Consider the following 14,191-nt stretch of genomic DNA (forward strand, 5'->3'; position numbering starts at 1 on the left):
GTGACACTGTAGTACAGAGTGGAACTGCCCCAACTGCCCCACAGGGTTTCCAAGGAGTGGTTGGTGGATTCGAACTGCTGACCTTTTGGTTAGCAGCTGAGCTCTTAACCACTTTGCCACCAGGGTTCCCCTAGGACTACATCCTAGAGAAAAAAGAGCCATCACATGAATAGACATATTCACACCCATGTTCATTGCAGCATTATTCACAATAGCAAAAAGATAGAAACAACCTAAGTGCCCATCAACAGATGAATGGATAAACAACTTATGGTACATATACACAATGGAATACTATGCAAGAATAAAAGAGCAATGATGAATCCACGAAACATCTTAACAACATGAATGAATCTGGAGAGCATTATGCTGGATGAAATAAGTCAATCACAGAAGGACAAATATTGTATGAGACCAACTCTTACAAAAACTCAAGAAAGGGTTTAAATACAGAAAAAAAAAAAAAACTTTGATGGTTGGGAGGGAGGAGGAGAAGTCACTAACTAGATCATAGACAAGGGTTAACTTTGGTGAAGGGAAAATCGACACACAATATAAGGGAAGTCAGCACAACTTGACCAAGCAAAGCCATAGAAACTTCCTAGACATATCCAAACACCTTGAGGGACCAAGTTACTGGGCCTAAGGCTGGGAACCATGGTCTCAGGGGACATCTAGGTCAATTGGCATAGCATAGTTCATAAAGAAAATGTTCTACATCCTACTTTGTAGAGTAGCATCTGGGGTCTGAAAAGTTTGAAATCATTGTTCTAAAATACGTCTATTGGTCCCATCATGTTCAGAGCAAAGGAAAATGAAGAAAACCAAAAACACAAGGAAATTATCAGTTCAAAGGATTAATGGACCACATGAACCACAGCCTCCACCAGCCTGAGCCCAGAAGAACTATATGGTGACTGGCTACCACCACCGACTATTCTGACAGGGATCACAATAGAGGATCCTGGACAGAGTAGGAGAAAAATGTAGAACAAAATTCAAATTCACACACAAAAAAGACCAGACTTACTGATCTGACAGACACTGTAGGATCTTCCAAGACTATGGCCCCTAGACACACTGGTAACACAGAACTGAAGCCACTCCTGAAGTCCACCTTTCAACCAGAGATTAGACAGATCTATAAAACAAACAATAACACACATAAGGAACGCACTTCTTAGTTCAATCAAGTATATGAGACCAAATGGGCAACACTTGCCCAAATCAAAGACAGCAGGAATGGACAGGAAAACTGGACAAATGGACATGGAAAACCCAGAGTGGAAGGGAAAGGGGAGAGTGCTGACACACTGTGGGGATTTCAGTTAATGTCACAGTACAACTTGTGTATAAATTTTTGAATGAAAAACTAATTTGCACTGTAAACTTTCACCTCAAAAACAATAAAATTAAAAAAAAAAAGATGGCTTCACCTGCAACATAAGACATTTGGGGAATTAGAGCCAAGAACTGTTTGCTCCCCTTGAGGCAGGATCTGGATAGAAGTTGTTAAGGAATGGAACATACCTATGATGACAAGAGAAGTCAGAGCCCCTATCCTCATGAAGGAGCTCTGATGGAGCAATAATTAAGTGCTTGGCTGCTAACAGAAAGGTTGGTGGTTCAAACCGACCCCACGCTACATTGGGGAAAGACCTGGCGATCTGCTCCCATAAAGATTACAACCAAGAAAACCCTATGGAGCTGGTCTACTCTGTCACATGGGTTCACTATGAAATCAGGACTGACACGACAGCACCCAACAACAACATCATCATGAGCGTAATTCAGAAATCTGCCTTTTCCCATGCAGAAAATAAGAAAAACTAGAGCGTTAGATACCAAATGATGTAGCAAGTTAAAAAAAAAAAAATAGTGAAATACCATCACAGAGAAAGCCTAAGGATTAAACGCAAACCATAAGCAAAACAGGGCAAGAGATAACACAAGAAAGGCAGGGACAGGAAGGGAAGTAAGGAGCTATGGCTGTCAGGCAGAGAAGAAAGCCAAGACACATCCTGAGGCTGAATCATGAAGAGGATAAGGGGACACACTCATTCATTCATTCAGTCATTCAGTCAGTCAGTCAGTCAGTTAGGGAGTTGCCCATTCATGCAGCAAAAACTGGGAGAACGCCTGGAGATGCCAGCATGGTGCTGGGCTCTGAAGGTCCATGAGTAACATGGTACCCGCTGAAATGGAGTTTACAACCTAGTGACTAAGCCAGAGGCGTCCTTTTCTAAACCAAGCTAGTTAGCCGGTGCTCGATGCCATGATGGGTGGAGGACTGGAAGAAGCATCCCCTCCACCTGTCTTCAATTTTAAAAAGCAGCAACAGTCATTAAAATGAAAGGGATCTGAGAAGAAATTGAGGTTAGGAACAGAGGTAGTGGGGAATTCAGAGACAATAGTGCCTGAGTGGGAAAGTTTGGAATACAGAGAGATAACAGGGTGAAGGGACCTAGATTGAGACCAGGCACCAGCAACTCTTTTCCAAGTCTGACTCCAGTTAACTCCCCTCTTCCCAGAAGAGGAAAAGTGAGGGATAGGAAGAGGTAAAAGGATAAGAATAATGGGAATAAGAAAAACAGTCCCATGGTGTCTTGTTTTACTCTTTGGAAAGTTCCTGAAGGAAGTACCTCCCCTAACCCCAGCCACTTAGCAACTACTGAAAAAGAATCACATGACTCCTACAAGGGTAGAAGAACACTACAATCATAAAAAATGGATCTCATGGCCTGCCCCTTGTGGAATTATAGATTGAGAGTGGGGAAATAGGTGCTAGGCTTAGACACATTTGGGTGCTTTCAAGTGATGTCATTTATGGGAAGGCCTCTGGCCTAGGAGTATCTCCCACTCACTGTCTGAAAAGCCAATATCTAGGAATTTCCTAGGATTAACAAGAAAATATTCCTGAAGGGTAAGTGTAGAGACTATCTGACATTCAAATCTTAGTGTAAATTCATTTTAACTAGCTCCCTCTCTCAAACTACACGCAAGCTTCAGTGAAGAAATAGGTGTTTTGAGCAGACCATGTAAAGGGAGAGGACCCATGTTCAACGTGGAAGCTGTGGGTGCAGCAGGGAGACTGGGATAACAGCCTGAGAGCTCAGCTCTGGGTTAGTTAGACATAGAATTAAGGGGGTCCTGAAGGAGGAAAGAAGGCATCAAAGAGATGAGAAGGGAGTGAGTAAAGGGAAATGCTGGAATCTGTGAATGCAAAACTGGGCTATGTAAGCAAAAAGAGTATCCTTGAAAGAGGTGGAGAAAATTACAAGGCTCATTCACATTCTAAGTTGATATTTCTTCTTTTTTTTTTTTAACTGAAGTTCTTCAAGCAAGGGAATAATACTCCAGACGAGGTGGCTTTTGATGCCCAGCTCATACTTTCTCACAGTCATTAAGCACTGGCCAAGTCATGTCTTCGTGAAGCAGTTTCCCTTAATCACATAGCTGTCTCTATTAGGAAGAAATATTGGACAATATGTAGGCATCATAATGAAGATGAATTTTTTTCTGGAGCTGACCTTGTTCACACAAAACTTCCATTCTTGATGGCATTGTCCACTTTCTCCACTTCTCAGATGAAGTTTCAAAAAGCATCTTTCCAATTCAGCTTCCCCCAACTGTATCCTTCATCACTCTCCATACACCATCCTCTTTCCTGGGAAATGGAATCCAGTATGTTTTAAGATTCCATAAAGGAACATAGGCCATAAAATCGAATGCTCAGTTTCAAATCCCATCTCTACCAGTAACCACCTACCTGAGTGATCTTAATTGCGTTATTTCATGTCATTCCACCTCAGTTGCCTCATTTGTAAAAAGGGGGCATTGATAGGAGTCCCACTTCTTAATTTTATTAATGATGATTAAATTGTATGTAAAGTGTTTAGCACAATGCCTAACTCAAACCGAGCATTCAATAATTCCATGATAATTGTAGAACAAGGTAAAAAAAAGCATTGGAACTAAAGAATAAAACTTTTTCACTCAATATGCTTCTCTTAAGTGAACATCCATCATGCGCATTTTTTTATCCTTTTATTAAATTCTGTGAGACAAATTGAACTTAACAGAAAGTCAGCTTCATAGGTTGAGAATGCTCCCAATGACCACCTCACCATTTTGTCTTCCTGGGTTCTGCAGTATTTAAGCTTCCTCATAGTTTATACTTATGAGACCCTCTACTAAATTTCAGAGCAATGTTTTCCAGAGTGGATTTTAAGTACATGCAGTTTTTCATGACTGACAGATCTTTTGGAGTGCAGCAAGAAAAAGAAAAACATTGAATTGAGACCTTAGGCTGAAGCAAAAGAAAAAAAAATTATGCAAGGACATTAAAAATTATCCATCCAACCTGCTCCTTTTTTCGGATAAGAAAACTGAGGCCTAATTCTAAAGCAACTCAGTCAAATATATCCAAAGATGTGACGAGATACCAGTAGACAAAGGAACAGAGGCTTGGAAGAGAAGAAAGACGTGAAAGTCAAGATGTTCATCTACAGCCTATCTACAAGGAGTGAGGAGGGACATTTAGGGTTTTGTAATTTATAAAGCACCTTTACTAAGTTCTACTGGAAGTCTGGGGAGCTGAGAATAAAAAGCACTGGACTAGGCGTTCTATATCCCTTTATCACTATAAGCCAAAAAAAAAAAAAAAACAAAACCCGTTGCCGTTGAGTCAATTCCAATTCATAGAGACCTTATAGGACAGAGTAGAGCTGCCCCATAGGGTTTCCAAGGAGCAACTGATGGATTCAAACTGCTGACCTTTTGTTTAGCAGCCAAACACTTAACTACTGAGCCACCAGGGCTCCCGTCTATCACTATAGCAGTACAGTATCATGTTATGACAACTCTTTTAATCCTTGTTATTTTTTATTTTGGAAATTGAGCCGTTGGTAAAATAACCCCTAAGATTGTTCTAGCTTTAAGATTCCACGAGTTTGTTCTTCTGCTCTGTAACAGTCACTGTACAAGATACAAGGCAGCCCAAAACCCAATTCCTGCCTTGTGTAAATCAACGGATAAGATTTGAGTAGGTAGAGAAGATGGAAAAGGGCGTTTTAGACATAGAGACACAACTTGAGAGGACAGAAATCAGATTACAAAATGAGCAATGACTTGCATAATTTTTTAGCTGAGTCTGGCTACAATAAAAAAAAACAATTAGCAATATTGTTAGAAAGCTAGATTAGACTGGGGAGTGTGGAGGCCCCTATGTCAAGCAATTAGGAACCCTTAGGGGAGATCAAGGAGCCCTAGTGACACAAATAGTTAAAGGTTGGGCTGCTAACCAAAAGGCTGGCAGTTCAAACCCACCTGACCTCTCCATCGGAGAAAGACCTGGTGATCTGCTTCCATCTGTGAAGATTGTAGCCTAAAAAACCTCTGGGACAGTCCTACTCTGTCACATGGGGTTGCAATGAGTTGAAATCAGCAGGGGAGTGTACTGTAATATCAAAAGGTATTATCAGGGACAAATGTCTCAGAATCACTGGCCAGAAGAAAATCAAATATTTTCTATATTTGAGATTCCCATTTACAATACACAATTCCAATATTCAAGAGGGAAGAACCCATTTACAATACACAATTCCAATATTCAAGAGGGAAGAAATTGTCACTTCATAACTATTGAGGCTGTGACTATATAACACTATATCAATAAATAAAGGAAATATTCAGGTAAACCAGTTTTAGTATGGATTATTTTAATGGATTACCATTTTTTTTTTTTTTTAATTCAGGCAAAAAAAGCTGCCCATTAGGCTTGGCCTAAATTTATTTATTTATTTATTTATTTATTTATTTATTTATTTATTTATTTATTTATTTATTTATTTATTTATTTATTTTTAAAGCTTCACAGCTGACACCAAAGTGATATTCTGACACAGGGCTGGTGCAACCCTACCTATTTGGCCACGTTTCATATATGGACCAAGTCAGAACGGAATTTGAGGATATTACAAATGGGTTTCATTCCCAGGGCCTAGTCGCTCAGTCAGATGTGAAAGATTCAAATGCATTTGTAATCATTCGAAAACTTTTTTAAAGATATAAAAAGGTGTTTTGTTTGTTTGTTTTCCTAGCTAACTGGCTTGCAAATAATAAGTATATATCTGTGTATTTTCTTCCAGGGTCTTTCTTCCCTGATTCCAAGCCCTCGGAAACCGTTTTTAAAATAGCGTTTTGGCTCGGCTACCTAAACAGCTGCATCAACCCCATCATATACCCCTGCTCGAGTCAAGAGTTTAAAAAGGCGTTTCAGAACGTCTTAAGAATCCAGTGTCTCCGCAGAAAGCAGTCTTCCAAACACGCTCTGGGCTATACCCTTCACGCGCCCAGCCAGGCCCTGGAGGGGCAGCACAAGGACATGGTGCGCATCCCAGTGGGATCAGGAGAGACCTTCTATAAGATCTCCAAGAAGGATGGGGTCTGTGAATGGAAATTTTTCTCTTCCATGCCCGGTGGATCTGCCAGGATTACAGTGCCCAAAGACCAATCAGCCTGCACCACAGCGCGGGTGAGAAGTAAAAGCTTTTTGCAGGTCTGCTGCTGTGTGGGGCCATCGACCCCCAGCCTCGGAGAGAACCATCAAGTTCCAACCATTAAGATCCACACCATCTCCCTCGGTGAAAATGGGGAGGAAGTCTAGAGGACAGGAAAGGTCAGAAGGGGGGATAATCTTAGGTAACCACTCCACTACCCACTCAGAAAGCCGGTTCAGTTTCCTGAATGACAAGACGGGACTGTCAGACCAGGTGACCATCTGGGAGTGGGGTGGGGGAGAAGCAGGGAGCAGGGCACAGGGAAGAGGGAGGATTGCCGCACAACCAACCAGTCCAACATGACGATGAACGGTACTTGTTGCTGCAGATCCTCTCTCGGTCGTCCTCTGAGCCCGCTTTTTATGCCTGGCCCTCTCAACGAAAAAACCATGGGAAACAGAATTTCATACACTATCCAAAAGACTATAAATATAAGATCATGATTTCATCATGAATATTTTGAGCCCACACGCTAAGTTTGGAGCTCTTTCTTGATGGAGTGAGGGGACTTTATTTTCAAGCTAAACTCACTGACAGCCACACTCAATATTTAAGGGGAGAGAGCCGGGAGAGGAAGAGTCTTCAGACGGCGGCTGATATTCAGGCACATTAATTTTCGAGCAAGTGTTCAAACTCCACCACTTCTGATACATCCAGTTTCTCGGCTTGGGTGAAACTTAATGAGATTTACATTCTTGCTGCACTTTCGCTTGCTACTGATCTTAATCCCTTAGGATGAGTGTGAAGGACACTTATTATGTCTCTGAATCTAAAGGATGCAGTGTCTCTACTTTTGGGTTCTGGAGAGTGTTGAAAGAGTCAGTCAGATGAAGTATGGCCTTTCCTGATAAAAGACAGTGGAGATGAGGGTCATAGTTTCAACTTAATTATTAGGAACAAAAATTCATTAAGTAGTTCCAAGATCAGATGCCTTCGTCTGTAGCATATTTAAAGATCAAGAGGTTGGGGTGGTTGGGGGGGGGTGGGAGGTGCTAATTTCATACCAGTACAGAAGCTGCCAAATTACAGCCTTTTTGATGTGAACTAGACAGGGCTTTTTTGGCAAATCACTTATCATTTCCAGAAGTCCCTTGTGAAAATCCAGAGTTGATGATATTTTGAAAGGTACAGCTTGACTTCCATTCTCTCATCTGCTTTACTGTTGCATAATGAATGAGCTTCCAGGTCCTGAATGCACCTTTGGCATGTTGGAACAAGCCATTTGTGATCCAGATAAATCCTTCCTGGACTTCCAAAGATCCTAGTGTTTAGCCTGGGACAGACCCTGACTGACCAACCAAAGAACTGTGTACAGCAGGAGTTCCCAAACCTTTTAACAGAAGTTCATTTAGTCTGGTGGAAGTTCCAACAGCCCACTCTCTTCATCTATTCCCACTTTCTACAAGAACTTGGGGAACATGCAATATTTTTTGCTTGTGTACACCAACTTTTGGTGAATCTTAATCCTTCAGGCTATTACTAATGATGAAGATGGTGACTACGTGTAAAATTTTAAAATATCCCTATCATTACACAATATGAATTTAAAACCTTATTTATATTTTTGAAATAATTCTTGACTAGAATCACTGGTCTAAAATTACTGACCATTTCCATGACACTGTACCCCAATTTGGGTAATTTCCTCTAAAAATTCCAAAACAGGTTGTAGCCCTGAGTAACCTTTACAGGAAGGATTGGTGGCCTCACCAGCCTTTCCTTCTTACGTCCCTTGAGCTAAAATAATAACTTTCTTAAATTCTTCTAAAAGGAAAATCTCTTTGCATGCTGCAATGCAGGGTATGTTTTTATTTCAATTTGGGTTTTGTTGGTTGCTTTGGGCCCTGGAATATTACTGCTTTCTGTACCTTTTCTGCAGAGTGTCTTCTTGTTGGCCAGGTAGATACTCTGCCTTGTGCTCATAACGTGGATTCTAGCACTGAGATATTGGCTGGATTTTTAGACTCATGTGAGATGGCAATGGCTTTAATTTTGGTTTTTGTGGTCTGTCTGCATGTTTCATAACAGCTCTCCCAGGTGTGGGTGTCCTGTCATGGAGGCAGGCTTCTAGAAAGGATTTGGATATGCAAACCTTGCTTGATAGGAGAGAAGTTTCACTGTTTAGAAGGGCTTCTTTCAGGATCTGAATAAGAAAACCATTCTCTGCCCTCCCTCTGGATATATGGGAAGAGCATTCCCATGGGAAGGATGGTAACAGCTCCTCTTCAGTGAAATATGGTTCCATTCTAGAGATGATTTTTAAACACCTTTATAGACAAATTTAAATTTTAGCTCTGGGAAAGCTTAGAAGCCCTGGAAAATTAGTATTAATGCCACTTTTAGTTAAAATAAACAGCTAGAAAATCTTTCAGTCATCAGATAAAAACAATGACCATTTTATCAGTGTAAAACTCTTCAGAAATAATTGGCTACTACACTCTTCTCCAGCCCTATTCCCTCCAGGGAGACAAACTTTGACCTTTTTTCCCTTTCCCATAACGATATTGGGCATAAACATACCGATTTTATAAGAAATTGATAATGTCACCCAAAACGTAGTCAAAGTGGAATAAACAATATCCAAGTTATTTTTATAGTCATACACAAAAATCCCTGTACCTTTAAGCATGCCAAAAACTATCTAAAATTGTTACAGTTATGCCAATGATTGTCATGTTTATACCCACATGCTTACTGTTTCTATTTGGAGTTTGAAGAATTTACCCACAGTAACAGTAGTTTAAATGCTCAATGGCAACCGGTTAATGTGTTTTAGAGAAGGACATCATGCTTGGTAAAGTAGAGTGTCAGTGAAAAAGAGGAAGATCCTCAACGTGATGGATTGACACAGGGGCTGCAACAATGGGCCAAAACATAGCAACAATCATGAGGACTACAAAGGTTCAGGCTGTGTTTCATTCTGTTATACATAGGGTCGCTATGAATCGGAACCGACTCAATGGCACCCAATAACAACAAATTGTTATAAAAGGAGGACTGGTGGAGCAGTGGTTAAGCACTGGGCTGCTAACCCAAAGGTCAGCGGTTCAAACCCACCAACCACTCTACAGGAGAATGATGTGGCAGTCTGCTTCCGTAAAGATTACAGCCTTAGAAACCCAATGGGGCAGGTTTACTCTGTCCTACAGGGTCGCTATGAGTTGGAATCGACTTGATGGCAATAAGAATACATTATAAAAAGCAATCGCTTTGGGATTGCCTAAGCATCAAAAAATCAACTTGGCATTATGGGCTAGGCAAAATTTGACTTTATTCAATAATTCAAATTGTATACATTAAAAGAGACCTTGAATCTCTTTATTTAAAGGTTTCCCCAGATTATTACAATTTAAAGGATTTTACTTGTCACAATCAACTTTTCTTCCTTTTGCCTCTCTCATTATCTCATCCAAAACTGCTTCTGCCTGTAATTATAGTGTACACTAACACTCTCCAAAACATTAAGTCATCTAACTCTCTCATCTACTCAGATTGCTCCATCCATGGTACACAGTAGTATGTAGATGTTAGTTGCCTAGTGCTGCTATAACAGAAATACCACAAGTGAGTGGCTTTAACAAACAGAAGTTTATTTTCTCACAGTTTAGGAGGCTACAAGTCGGAATTCAGGGCGCCGGCTCCAGGGGAAGTCTTTCTCTCTCTGTTTTCTCTGGGGAAAGGTCCTTGTTCCTTGGCTCCTTAGTGATCTTCATGTGGTGTGGCATCTATCTTACCCCATCTCTGCCTGCTTACTTGCTTGTCCAAATCCGCTCTTTTTGTATCTCAAAGGTGATTGCCTTAAAACACACTCTACACTGATAGGCCTCTTAACAAAGAAAACCCACTCCCAAATGGGATTAAAACCAAAGGTGTAGGGGTTAGGATTTACAACACATATTTTGGGGGGACACAGTTCAATCCATAGCATTGGGTAAATAAATATTCTGTGAAGGCTTTTCTGTTAGATCCTGCTTTTCTGTTACATCCAGGCACTGCAGGGCATTTTATATCCATTGTCTCTAAACTACACAGCAACTCTACTATTTCTATTTTAGAGACGAAATCAAGGCCAAGGAGGAACCATGACTCAGACCTTGGTCTCCCTTACTCTAAAGCCTGTACGTTTTCCACAGCACCCTTGCTTCACAAGCAGTAGGGGTAAGAGTCCTCCAGATGGGAGTTTGGTATGCTAAGGATATTAAACTATACCCAATTTTTTTAATGTTTTGCATCCTTGGAATTTACCTCTCAATGAATCTTGGTAAATATACTGCTAATCTCGATCCCAGCCAAACCTGAGGAACAGGTCATAATTGGAAAGGTTTAGTGTCTACAATTCTATATATTGGACAGCACCACATTTTTAGGGGATAATGGCCTGGCATGCCTAGAGCAGCAACACCCAGTTGTGGCTGTGGAACACATCATGTGGTGTGTTGAAGTCATTGATTATCAATTACAGCTAGTATGCTCACCACTCTTACAAGTACATCCCTTTTACATTACTTTCACTCACCTGTATTCCAACACATTTTGGGGGAACATTGGGGGAGGGGCAATTACAGGTATTTCACCAGGAACTGCATGTAACCCAGAGAGTTTGTCAAGCATGTGAATATTCACGTTTAGCACTACAGGAAAACTGTTCAGAGTGCTGACCTCCAAGTAGCCTGAGACCTACACAATCTTTGAAAATGATGAATTGGTTGGCAGTTGTGGCATCCACTTATTCCTGGATTTCCTTTCACAAATGGAACCTCCATGTCATGGGCATTCTGGTTCCCCATATACGACTTTCAAAATGAAACATTATGCAGATCTGGCCAGTAGGTTTCATGATTTTGGCCTGGGAATGAGAACATTTTAGAGGCTATTTGCTTGGACAGGTAATTGTCCATTCTTTAATCAGAGCTACTTAATCACAATTTGGCAAACATTCTGAATTGCTCTGGGGTTGGTTTTGCTCACATCGTCTTGCCAAAAATGATGCTGCCTCTTCATATGAATACTTGTTGACTGAATTAAGGAAAGAACTCTGCTCATTGGCAAAAGGGACCCAAGCAGATGGAAGATAAACTCTAAGAGCAAGATCGAGGTGCCTAAAAAGAAGGCACCAAAAAAAAAAAAAACTAGTTGCCATCAAATTGATTCCGACTCATGGTGACCCCATGTGTGTCAGGGTAGAACTGCGCTCTGTAGGGTTTTTAAAGGCTGATTTTTCAGAAGTAGATTGCCGGACCTTTCTTCTGAGGCATCTCTAGGTAGACTTAAACTGCCAACCTTTCAGTTAGCAACTGAGACCATTAACCAATTGCACCACCCGGGACCTCCAAAAAGAAGGCAGAGACGGCAAACACAGAGACATCAGAGAGTATGCTCACTTGTTACTCTGATCTCTTTTTACACTACTAGGACCTTTAACCATGAAACCATCTGCAAACAGCTCCGGTGGAGCCCAGTTGGAACACTATTTGCACCTGCTCCTTGTCTACAAACTGTGCTGTGGAATAGGCTGAGCCCAGGCTGCTGTGGTGTTCACCATCTTCAAAACACAATGACCAGCAGTGGCCTGCTGGCCCTTCAAAGTCCCTGCAAGATGAGTGAGTGGAGATGACTGTTGTGGGGATCGTCTGGAAAAGCAAGTGGCCCCAGTTAGGTTTTCAGAGGAGGACCCCTGACTCCTCCCTGATGCTTGGATCAGTATTATCTAAATCATACTTCATAGACCCAAATGCCATGTGGGTGGGGGATGAAGAGGGCCTTGGTGGAAACCGTTTATCTGTTCCATGCAGGAAAATGTCGTTTCTTCTCTGCTAATGCAGCATGAGTTACTGGTATTTCCAACTGGTATTTCCTTGTGGCTGGGAATTGAGGAGGAGAAGGGCTTACTCTACACCTTGCTCAAAGCAGGATGGTTTAATAATACTTTGCTTCATCAGATAAGCAAGGGAGTGCCCTAAAGCTGGTACTTATTCATTTCAAAGGACTAAGTAATTTTCTTTCCTTTGGTGTGGCTCAGGCGGTATGACATTACTTTTCCTTCATATTATTTCAGTGTAGCCACATTATAAGCTGGAAATGATTATTGCTAAACTATGGAAAATACAGACTTTATTAGGTAAAAAAAAATCTAAGATCTAAATTACACTGTATTTGGAAAAAAAAAATGAAGGTACTGGCCTATTAAAATGCCTTCATACAGTGAGTACATTCAAAGCTGGTAGAGAAGTTAAGCAGAAAATTCCAACATGAATTTAATATTCCCTTCCATTTATATAGCATTTTACACTTTTCAAAGTAAGCATGCCTATCTTAAGTCATTCCTGTGAAGTAAGAAGAGAAGGGTTTATTATTTTCATTCGGCATATGAAGAAACAGACTAGAAGTTTAAGGCTTTCTTGGAATATCCACAGACCCACATCCACTTCCTTTTTTCCATGACACCCTCAATGTCCTTGAAATCCACTGAGTTTCACCAGACCCCTACTTTCATGTTTCACTCATTCATCTCTGACCTGTAATCCCAGCTCTTTTTGAAATTTCCCTCCTGCTATACCTTTTTTTTTTATACCTTTGCCAGAGCCCTGCGTGGCACAAACAGTTAAGCATTCAACTACCAGCTGAAAGGTTGGCAGTTCGGAGCCACCTAGAGGCACCCCAAAAGACAGGCCTGGTGATCTGCTTCCAAAAGGTCACAGCCCTGAAAACCCATTGGAGCAGTTCTATTCTGATACATGGGGTCATCATAAGTCAGAATCGACTCGACGACAACTAACAGTAACAACTAACAATAACAACTAACAACAACATATCTATGCCAACATTCCTGGGCAGCACAGGAATGTTCTAGGGGCTGAGTGCATATTTGTCTATGCTTCTGTCATTGGCTAAGAGGCCAGCAAGTGTAGTTTTGTTCTTTTTCCCTCCATTCGCAACAGCGGAGCCAAGGAAACAGACAGGGCAGGACACTCTTGTTTACTCAAAGGGGTGACATGTAAGACAAAGGCAGCAGTAATGCTCACCTTAAAGACCTCTAGACCCCAAGGGCCCCAAAGGGAGTTGTGGGGGCACTACTCTTCTTGGCTGGCCTGAGCGCCATTTCATCACCGTCAGCAAACAGGCACAGCACTTGGCCCTGGAAATAACAGAGAGGCACAGACAGTCCTCAGATTATGAGCTGGGTGTATTCCAAGTTCACCTGTTTAGAAGTCGAGAATGCATTTTTCTTATAGAGTAAAAATAAGGCAACCAAAAAACAAAAAACCAAACCCATTGCTGTCGAGTCGATTCCGACTCATAGCGATCCTATTAGGACAGAGTAGAACTGCCCTGTAAGGTTTCCAAGGAGTGGTTGGTGGATTCGAACTGCCAAGTTTTTTGGTTAACAGCCAAATGCTTAACCACGCACCCGCAGGGCTCCATAAATGGGACAGAGGGGAGGATATTCCCAGATGAACCAAGAGATAAAAATCTATGTAATGTATACCAGAGGTTGGCAAACTTTTTCTATAAATGGCTAGATGGTAAATATTTTAGATTTGGGGGGCTGGGCAGTCTCTGTCACATCCTGTTCTTTGTTTTGACTTTGTTTGTTTGTTTTGTAACCCTTTTAAAATGTAGAAACCATTCTT

General features: G+C 41.2%; 1 protein-coding gene across 3 annotated transcripts in view; it reads left to right on the top strand.

Annotated features, from left to right (window-relative positions):
* ADRA1A (adrenoceptor alpha 1A) overlaps positions 1-12,630 on the top strand; it is a 116,390-nt gene extending 103,760 nt beyond the window's left edge. For 2 of the 3 annotated variants that reach the window (XM_049866516.1, XM_049866517.1), the window contains 2 exons: positions 6,150-6,679; positions 11,973-12,630. In XM_049866516.1, coding sequence (XP_049722473.1) covers positions 6,150-6,667 — 518 coding nt within the window. In that variant the 3' untranslated portion in view covers positions 6,668-6,679; positions 11,973-12,630. The remainder of the gene's footprint in view (positions 1-6,149; positions 6,680-11,972) is intronic. The other variant, XM_049866518.1, reaches the window with a different exon arrangement.
* Positions 12,631-14,191: the final 1,561 nt, after the last annotated feature.

This window comes from Elephas maximus, chromosome 22 (assembly GCF_024166365.1).
Source record: "Elephas maximus indicus isolate mEleMax1 chromosome 22, mEleMax1 primary haplotype, whole genome shotgun sequence".
Lineage (NCBI taxonomy): Eukaryota > Metazoa > Chordata > Mammalia > Proboscidea > Elephantidae > Elephas > Elephas maximus.